The 9984-nt window shown below is 40.1% G+C and overlaps 1 protein-coding gene across 1 annotated transcript in view; it reads right to left on the bottom strand.

Annotated features, from left to right (window-relative positions):
• Positions 1–142: 142 nt before the first annotated feature.
• LOC143841962 (bridge-like lipid transfer protein family member 1) overlaps positions 143–9984 on the bottom strand; it is a 29618-nt gene continuing 19776 nt past the window's right edge. The window contains exons 13-20 of the mRNA XM_077346512.1: positions 6747–6953; positions 6367–6599; positions 5071–5315; positions 3841–4091; positions 3455–3693; positions 1821–2065; positions 612–862; positions 143–464 (exon numbers count right to left, since the gene is read on the bottom strand). Coding sequence (XP_077202627.1) covers positions 143–464; positions 612–862; positions 1821–2065; positions 3455–3693; positions 3841–4091; positions 5071–5315; positions 6367–6599; positions 6747–6953 — 1993 coding nt within the window. The remainder of the gene's footprint in view (positions 465–611; positions 863–1820; positions 2066–3454; positions 3694–3840; positions 4092–5070; positions 5316–6366; positions 6600–6746; positions 6954–9984) is intronic.

The following is a 9984-nucleotide window of genomic DNA, read 5'->3' as shown; positions in this document are numbered from 1 at the left end:
TCCTGTCTCCTCCAAGCATCCTTGTCATGTCACACACAGAGCTCCGAGAAGGGAGTCGTCAAAGGAAAGCCGTGGAAAAACTGACTGGAAGCAGCAATGCTTTTGAATGTACCCATTGCAAGTAGAATTGTTATGTGATATATTACAAGTGGAATCTTTTAATGATGACATGATATTTGTGATATTCCCTAAATAGAGATCCATGAAGCTCATTGGAACAGTTACCTGTCCTTCCATGGCTTCTCATTCTTCCCATCTTGTACTCTGCTTTTAAGGATGGCAAGAGGGATGCTCCAATAGCAATTCCATCAGTCATGGCACTGAATTTAAGAACAATGGGCTTCTTCTCCAAGCCCTCAGGCAACTGCGGAAATTCACTGGTCTCAGTAGGCGTCTGATTTACGCTTGTGGGAGCCTTTTCTCCAGGTAATGGCATTGCTGTGTCTCCTTTTGTAGGCTGCGGTCTGTTTATTATACAAAGAAACACAAATTATTAGACAAAAAATAGACATTTGGTCCCAGCTGCCTGATTATAATACATAATATAGGCATGACCCTGCAAATTTACAGGAAATCTCCCAATGGCAACCTATGTCGAGTCAAATACTTACACTGTCGATGGCTGTCTGATGAGGTCAGAGATCTGTTTTGAAAGCTGATGAGAACTCCGCACCGTCATGCTGTGAAGGGCAGCTGGATGTTGAGGAATGTTGATACTGAAAGCATCAACTTTGAATACTGCATCATTATTTGTTTTCAGCCCTCTTGGGGGACTGTGAAGAGCCTGTGATTTGGCAATGCTGCATTTCACCACCGTTCGAAGACGGTGGACATCACCACATTGCGGACCACCATCTGATTTCTAAATGATAATAAATAGCAAGATTAATAATTCAGAAAACCTTGATGTCTCCGTTATCTTTATGGTCTGGTTCTTCTCGGAGGAATTCTGCAGATATTTGATCATTCTAGCCCTCTGAACATTTCCAAGATACCTGGGCTTCCTGAAATTCTTCTAGAACTACGTATTCAAATTACTAACTCCCTCACATTAACTAAAAATTATTGTTTGAAAACCCCTCTTCTCATTCAGATATACCCAATAAATACAAGAAGGAGCAATTCTGCATTGACCGATCTATGGGGTTACAGTTACAGTTGATATGTTAACGTTCAATGATTACTGCTGTTATTGTTACTATTGGTTGTTACTTAGCTATTTCTATCACCTACTGTCTCTATTACTGTTTGTATTTTGTTCATGTTCTTGTGTTATGTAAACTGCCCTGAGCTGTAAGAAGAGGGCGGTAAAATATAATAAATAAATTATCAACCAAACAAACAAACAAATAGTTTAAAATCACCCTACACATTCTGTCCTATCTTGATTACCTGATCAGCTCACATGAAATATAGTCAAGGGCTTGGTATGCATCAGAATGAAATGTCTAAGGAAAATGTGTGCAAAGATCTACATGAAAATAGCAGAGGTATGCTCCAGTCTTACAATACAGCAGAGGTTTTCAAGCTGTATTATGGGCACCACCAGCCTGACACAGGATTTCTATAACTATTAATTTGTTCATTCCCAATGATAAATATAATAACAAACAGCCTGTAAACATATACACTTCCTTCTCAGAAAAAGCATGGTGGGACCCGGGTTCTCTGACAGAACAGTTGCTGGAATCTTAGATACAAAAGGCTGAGGACCATGTTTATAGCATCACAACAAAAATACTGTTCTATGCAGAAACAAATGTTAAAACTCATGTATAATAAAATAACTTTCCAAGATAGTGTCAATCTTGAATACAAACCTCAGCAATGCAACGCGAGGAATTTCCCTGTAGATAATAACCCTGTTTAGTCGATAGCTCATCTATACTCCATGTCTGATCTGTATAGCTGTCATGCTCCTCCATGATGCATTTAACCGACATGGTTACAGGAGGAAGGTTAAGACTGGCTGATGGAGGGATGGAAGACATATCAGTTGCAGAGACTTTAAAAGTACATCGCAGCCTGTGATTTGGCAAGTCAAATGTAAACCTTTTTTGTGCACCTGCAAAACCAGGAGATATGGCTAAATTTAGTATCATACATTAGCAATACAAATAACTACAGAAATAGCCACCTATCTTCTGCTTCATGGGTCAAAGCTACCTGTTCTCTCTCTGCAAGTGATGCTCAAGCTGCTCAGTTAAACTACCTGTATGTGGAGGGAATGTTTCATCCCAATCCCCAACCAAATTTTCAGCAAGATTCATACGTGGCAAAGATATAGTGGTTAAACTTTAGCAAATGTAGACCACAGTGAACATGTTGGAAAGTCTGAGAACTATTCATACGCCTTCATGGCTGTTCTTTTTTTTAAAATATTGCTGCTGACATGTATGGCATATGGATTTTTAATATTATAATATACACTTCTATTAAAGGTTTTCAAAATTACAAAAAATGGGAGTCCTGCCCTCCTACATTCTTCAAAGAAAGTCACAAGTATTAGTTCTTGCATTAAGGTAAAAGGTAAAGGTAAAGGTATCCCCATTGCAAGCAACGGGTCATGTCTGACCCTTGGGGTGACGCCCTCTAGCGTTTTCATGGCAGACTCAATACGGGGTGGTTTGCCAGTGCCTTCCCCAGTCATTACTGTTTACCCCCCAGTAAGCTGGGTACTCATTTTACCAACCTCAGAAGGATGGAAGGCTGAGTCAACCTTGAGGTGGCTGCTGGGATTGAACTCCCACCCTCATGGCGGCTGCCTTACCACTCTGCGCCACAAGAGGATCTTACTTGCATTGAACAAGATGTCTAATATGATGTTCCTCAGAGATGGAACCATAACCATGAGGAATCCATATTTCTTTACTCATAAGCATAAACATAAAAAGCACCCGACAGGATATAGGAAGGTTTCCCATTAAACTAGCCCATTCCCCGAGACCTGGCACATTATGAATTGTTTTTGCTGTCCTCTCAAGTTTCTAAAGAAATTCCCCAGCAATATTGGAGTGCTGTTGTTAGAAAATGACAACAGCCAAAATGCTGTACATGAAAATTTTCTCACGAGTTGCTCTGGACTGTAAACATAAGCCGCATTTCAAACTGCAATAATTATTGACTGATAGTTACGTTATAAATATTTGAGAATAATTTAAATTTTGCACTTCATTCTCATCTAATTTTTTAAAAATCTTAACTAAAATATTTCAAAACCTGTGCCTTTTCCTGTCTCCTCCAAGCATCCTTGTCATGTCACACATAGAGCTCCGAGAAGGGAGTCGTCAAAGGAAAGCCGTGGAAAAACTGACTGGAAGCATCAGTGCTTTTGAATGTACCCATTACAAGTAGAATTGTTATGTGATATATTACAAGTGGAATCTTTTAATGATGACATGATATTTGTGATATTCCCTAAATAGAAATCTTTGAAGCTCATTCGAACAGTTACCTGTCCTTCCATGGCTTCTCATTCTTCCCATCTTGTACTCTGCTTTTAAGGATGGCAAGAGGGATGCTCCAATAGCAATTCCATCAGTCATGGCACTGAATTTAAGAACAATGGGCTTCTTCTCCAAGCCCTCAGGCAACTGCGGAAATTCACTGGTCTCAGTAGGCGTCTGATTTACGCTTGTGGGAGCCTTTTCTCCAGGTAATGGCATTGCTGTGTCTCCTTTTGTAGGCTGCGGTCTGTTTATTATACAAAGAAACACAAATTATTAGACAAAAAATAGACATTTGGTCCCAGCTGCCTGATTATAATACATAATATAGGCATGACCCTGCAAATTTACAGGAAATCTCCCAATGGCAACCTATGTCGAGTCAAATACTTACACTGTCGATGGCTGTCTGATGAGGTCAGAGATCTGTTTTGAAAGCTGATGAGAACTCCGCACCGTCATGCTGTGAAGGGCAGCTGGATGTTGAGGAATGTTGATACTGAAAGCATCAACTTTGAATACTGCATCATTATTTGTTTTCAGCCCTCTTGGGGGACTGTGAAGAGCCTGTGATTTGGCAATGCTGCATTTCACCACCGTTCGAAGACGGTGGACATCACCACATTGCGGACCACCATCTGATTTCTAAATGATAATAAATAGCAAGATTAATAATTCATAAAAACTTGATGGCTCCGTTATCTTTATGGTTTGGCTCTTCTCTGAGGAATTCTGCAGATATTTGATCATTCTAGCCCTTTGAACGTTTTCAAGATACCGGGGCTTCCTGAAATTCTTCTAGAACTACGTATTCAAATTACTAACTCCCTCACATTAACTAAAAATCATTGTTTGAAAACCCCTCTTCTCATTCAGATATGCCCATTAAATAGAATAAGGAGCAATTCTGCATTGACCGATCTATGGGGTTACAGTTACAGTTGACATGTTAACGTTCAATGATTACTGCTGTTATTGTTACTATTGGTTGTTACGTAGCCATTTCTATCATCTCTACTACTGTCTCTATTACTGTTTGTATTTTGTTCATGTTCTTGTGTTATGTAAACTGCCCTGAGCTGTAAGAAGAGGGTGGGAAAATATAATAAATAAATTATCAAACAAACAAACAAACAAACAAACAAACAAACAAATAGTTTAAAATCACCCTACACATTCTGTCCAATCTTGATTACCTGATCAGCTCACATGAAATATAGTCAAGGGCTTGGTATGCATCAGAATGAAATGTCTAAGGAAAATGTGTGCAAAGATCTACATGAAAACAGCAGAGGTATGCTCCAGTCTTACAATACAGCAGAGGTTTTCAAGCTGTATTATGGGCACCACCAGCCTGACACAGGATTTCTATAACTATTAATTTGTTCATTCCCAATGATTAATATAATAACAAACAGCCTGTAAACATATACATTTCCTTCTCAGAAAAAGCATGGTGGGACCCAGGTTCTCTGACAGAACAGCTGCTGGAATGTTAGATACAAAAGGCTGAGGACCATGTTTATAGCATCACAACAAAAATACTGTTCTATGCAGAAACAAATGTGAAAACTCACGAATAATAAAATAACTTTCCAAGATAGTGGCCGTCTTGAATACAAACCTCAGCAACGGAACGCGAGGAATTTCCCTGTAGATAATAACCCTGTTTAGTCGGTAGCTCATCTGTACTCCATGTCTTATCTGTATAGCTGTCATGCTCCTCCATGATGCATTTAACCGACATGGTTACAGGAGGAAGGTTAAGACTGGCTGACGGAGGGATGGAAGACATATCAGTTGCAGAGACTTTAAAAGTACATCGCAGCCTGTGATTTGGCAATTCAAATGCAAACCTTGTTTGTGCACCTGCAAAACCAGGAGATATGGCTAAATTTAGTATCATACATTAGCAATACAAATCACTACAGAAATAGCCACCTATCTCCTGCTTCATGGGTCAAAGCTACCTGTTCTCTCTCTGCAAGTGATGCTCAAGCTGCTCAGTTAAACTGCCTCTGTGTGGAGGGAATGTTTCATCCCAATCCCCAACCAAATTTTCACCAAGATTCATACGTGGCAAAGATATAGTGGTTAAACTTTAGCAAATGTAGACCACAGTGAACATGTTGGAAAGACTGAGAACTATTCATATGCCTTCATGGCTGTTCTTTTTTAAAAAAATTGCTGCTGAGATGTATGGCAAAGGGATTTTTAATGTTATGGTATCCACTTATAGTAAAAGGTTTTCAAAATTACAAAAAATGGGAGTCCTGCCCTCCTACAATCTCCAAAGAAAGCCACTAGTATTAGTTCTTGCATTAAACAAGGTGTTTAATATGATGTTCCTCAGAGATGGAACCATAACCATGAGGAATCCATATTTCTTTACTCATAAGCAAAAACATAAAAAGCACCCGACAGGATTTAGGAAGGTTTCCCATTAAACTGGCCCATTCCCCGAGACCTGGCACATTATGAATTGTTTTTGCTCTCCTCTCAAGTGTCTAAAGAAATTCCCTAGCAATATTGGAGTGCTGTTGTTAGGAAATGACAACAGCCAAAATGCTGTACATGAAAATTTTGTCATGAGTTCCTCAGGACTGTATCCATAAGCCATATTTCAAACTGCTATAATTATTGACTGATAGTTACATTATAAATATTTGAGAATAATTTAAATTTTGCACTTTATTCTCATTTAATTTTTAAGTAACTAGTATGTCATGTTTTACAAATTCAGCATGCAATTTTACAGCAATTTTACAATTTCAGTTCCTTAAAAGCATCAATGCTTTTGAATGTACCCATTACAAGTAGAATTATTATGTGATATATTACAAGTGGAATCTTTTAATGATGCCATGATATTTGTGATATTCCCTAAATAGAGATCCATGAAGCTCATTGGAACAGTTACCTGTCCTTCCATGGCTTCTCATTCTTCCCATCTTGTACTCTCCTTTTAAGGATGGCAAGAGGGCTGCTCCAATAGCCATTCCATCAGTCCTGGCACTGAATTTAAGAACAGTGGGCTTCTTCTCCAAGCCCTCAGGCAACTGTGGAAATGCACTGGTCTCAATAGGCGTCTGGTTTACGCTTGTAGGCGTTTTTTCTGCAGGTAATGCAGTGTCTTCTTTTGTAGGCTGCGGTCTGTTTATATTACAAAGAAACACAAATTATTAGACACACAATAAACATTGGGTCCCAGCTGCCTGATTATAATCCATAATATAGGCATGACCCTGCAAATTTACAGGAAATCTCCCAATGGCAACCTAAGTCGAGTCAAATACTTACACTGTCGATGGCTGTCTGATGAGGACAGAGATCTGTTTTGGAAGCTGATGAGACCTCCGCACCGTCATGCTGTGAAGGGCAGCTGGATGTTGAGGAATGTTGATATTGAGAGCACCAACTTTGAATACTGCAGCATTATTTGTTTTCAGCCCTCTTGGGGCACTGTGAAGACCCTGTGATTTGGCAATGCTGCATTTCACCACCGTTCTAAGAAGAAGAAAATTGCAGTTTTTAAAAATAGTTTCAAAATGCAGAAACGTATTTAGCATCAATAATGAATTACATTAAACTTAGTTAAAGAATTAGCAGCATCAGGAACATTAAAAACCGTGCTGAATTTGTAAAACATGACATACTAGTTCCTTAAAAGCACATCCATGAAATCCAGAAGACTGGACTATGTGGAGTTACTCACTGGCAACTTCATAGTTCAAAAAGTTTACAAATTTGGCAAACTGACAGGTGCAAATATTCAGAGTTCTGAAAACATGTGTGAGATTCCAAATCCACAACTTTAACTTTTGAAATAGGTGCTGTGAGCAAACATCAGCCAAAGATTGATCTCAAATTAAGCACGGGTTAATGGATGTGTATTGTCAGTTTATGCAGTCATTGCTTTTAACAAGGTATATGGCCGTGCACAGCAAAATAATTTTAATCACCACACAAAAAAAACAGTACATGTATGAATAGGAAAGATACATACACACAAACACCATGCATGTTTCTGCATCTGTATTTTATTCTATTTCATTTATGAACAATTTTTGCTACTCCTTACTACACGAGAAATTTGCCGCATCTAGCTTGATCAAATAATTCTGTTATCTAGCAAAACACTAACACTTATTTCACAACATGCAAGCTTTTAATGACCATCTACTGTATTTGCCAGAGTATAAGACGACATTTCCACTCAAAATACAGAGTTTGTTATATTACATTACAGTACCTGTCATTGTCACCATTGTACGGCCGCAGCGCAGCCGCAGTGCCTCCAGCCCGCCCCTGCATCTCCCTGTGACCGGCACTAGTGTGCAAGTGCGCATGTGCAAGCTCTGCGTAGACAAGGGGCGGGCCAGAGCACCACAGCTTCCCGCTGAGCAGAATGGGCCAGTCACACCGAAAAGGCTGGCAACCCTGTCTTGCTGCTGATGCTCGCTGCAGCCATGCTGATGACCCGCCACGGCTGCACTGGATACCACGCGATACTGGATGGTATGTAGAATGAGGTGGGCGGGCATCGGGAGGCCACTATGGGCACCGGGCGGGCATTGGGAGGCCACTATGAGCAGCTATGTCTATCCCAATTGAAGTGCACCCAGTGTATAGGATGACCCCCCACTTGGAGGCATGTTTTTCAGGGGGGGAAAGTAGTCTTATATGCCAGCAAATATTATATTATATGCCAGCAAAAATTATATTCCTGATCTGAGCTGAAAACACAAAAAAGCACTGCATGTTTTTAAAAGACAAAAAAAACCCCTCATGGTTATGGTTTGAATATAGTTGATTCAAGTGAAAACCCACTCCCATCCCTCACTCAAAGTTAATTGTACGTTTGCATGGCTCAATGAGTAAACTTTCATGCTTTCAACCCTATTTTAAACCTGATATCCAGAAAAATCTCTGCCAGAACATTCATTATTGGCTCTGGAACGTGGAAATTCCTCCTACATTTTTTTACCGCTTCAGAAAGCAACTAGAACCTCATGTGCTCTCGGGTCTTCTGAACTGCAGCTAGTAAGCTTTTTCAGGATCCAATCTGACAGCAAAACATTATGTTGGGAGTCATGGGATCTAAATGGACAAAAGCTATTTGTGTTGTGATAAAGAAAGAAATGGGCTACGCCTGAGCAAAAAAGCTGATCACACCCATTATATAAAAGTCCCAGAGATTTTATTAATGTTTTCTTCTGTGTAGTGCACTTAGATGAAACAACTGCTTTCATGCAGCCTTGCTCAGAGACCTGTAGCTTATGTGGAGTAATCCAACCCTTATTTCTATGCATTGTTTTGATAAATTTCAACGTCACTTCAAAATCTCTCATGCACAAAATCGCTTTGGGTACACAAGGAGCATTTCTGATCAACTACTGCATCAGGGTTCGCAATGTTTTCGAGCCTGTGTGCACCTTTGTCAATTTTTGAGAGGTGAGCACCAGTCCAAAATGGCTGCCACAGGAATCAAACTTCCTGGGACGAAGGGAAGTCTGAAGGGTGATAGAATAATGCAATGACTAAGGAAAGCACAGGTCCTTACCAATCTCCATACTAGCCCTACCTTACAATGGCCCCACCCATCTTCTGAAAAGCTCAGCAGACACAAAAAGAAATAACAGAGAGTGCCAGGGCACACATGGGCAGAGGAGAGTCGTGTGCTATATCACATAGAAAATGATAGAATTTAGGACTGGTCAGCTCCTGAAGTAAATTGGACTTGAGTTTCTTCTATACTCCTATCTCTAAGCAACATTCAGATTTCTGCTTTAAGGTAAAGGTATCCCCTGTGCAAGCACCGGGTCATGTCTGACCCTTGGGGTGACGCCCTCTAGCGTTTTCATGGCAGACTCAATACGGGGTGGTTTGCCAGTGTCTTCCCCAGTCATTATCGTTTACCCCCCAGCAAGCTGGGTACTCATTTTACCGACCTCGGAAGGATGGAAGGCTGAGTCAACCTTGAGCCGGCTGCTGGGATTGAACTCCCAGCCTCATGGGCAGATCTTCAGAAAGCATATCTGCTGCCTTACCACTCTGCGCCACAAGAGGCTCTATTTCTCCTTTAGTGTGCCTTTAAACTGTATTCTTTAATTCCAATTCCAATGTGTAATTCCAAGCTATTTTGTTTCAGATTCCTAGTTTCATACAAGATGACAAAACTGTATTAAATATGTGGTACAATTCTGTATCTGGCAGTTCCTAACTTTTTTGAGAGTTGAACCATGAAATTATAATTGATTTGGGATTCCCCCGTGTTCATCTGATTGATCTGATACCTAACGGGAAGGTGGGCCCCTGGCTAGATGAGGGGATGAGATACTTAGTAGGTTTTTTGCCTTTTTAAAGGGAAATTATGGGGTTTTATTCTGTTTTTATTCTTTTATTGCTTGTAAACTGCCGTGAGCCCACCCAGGAACAGCGGTATATAAATCTAAATAAATAAATATGAACGTATATATGATATTGTTCCACTCTGCTGTTAAGCAATATTGAACTCTTGACGTTGGACTCATAGCAG

Source organism: Paroedura picta, chromosome 7, assembly GCF_049243985.1.
Source record: "Paroedura picta isolate Pp20150507F chromosome 7, Ppicta_v3.0, whole genome shotgun sequence".
Taxonomy (NCBI): domain Eukaryota; kingdom Metazoa; phylum Chordata; class Lepidosauria; order Squamata; family Gekkonidae; genus Paroedura; species Paroedura picta.
This window is presented reverse-complemented; position numbering and strand designations above follow the sequence as displayed.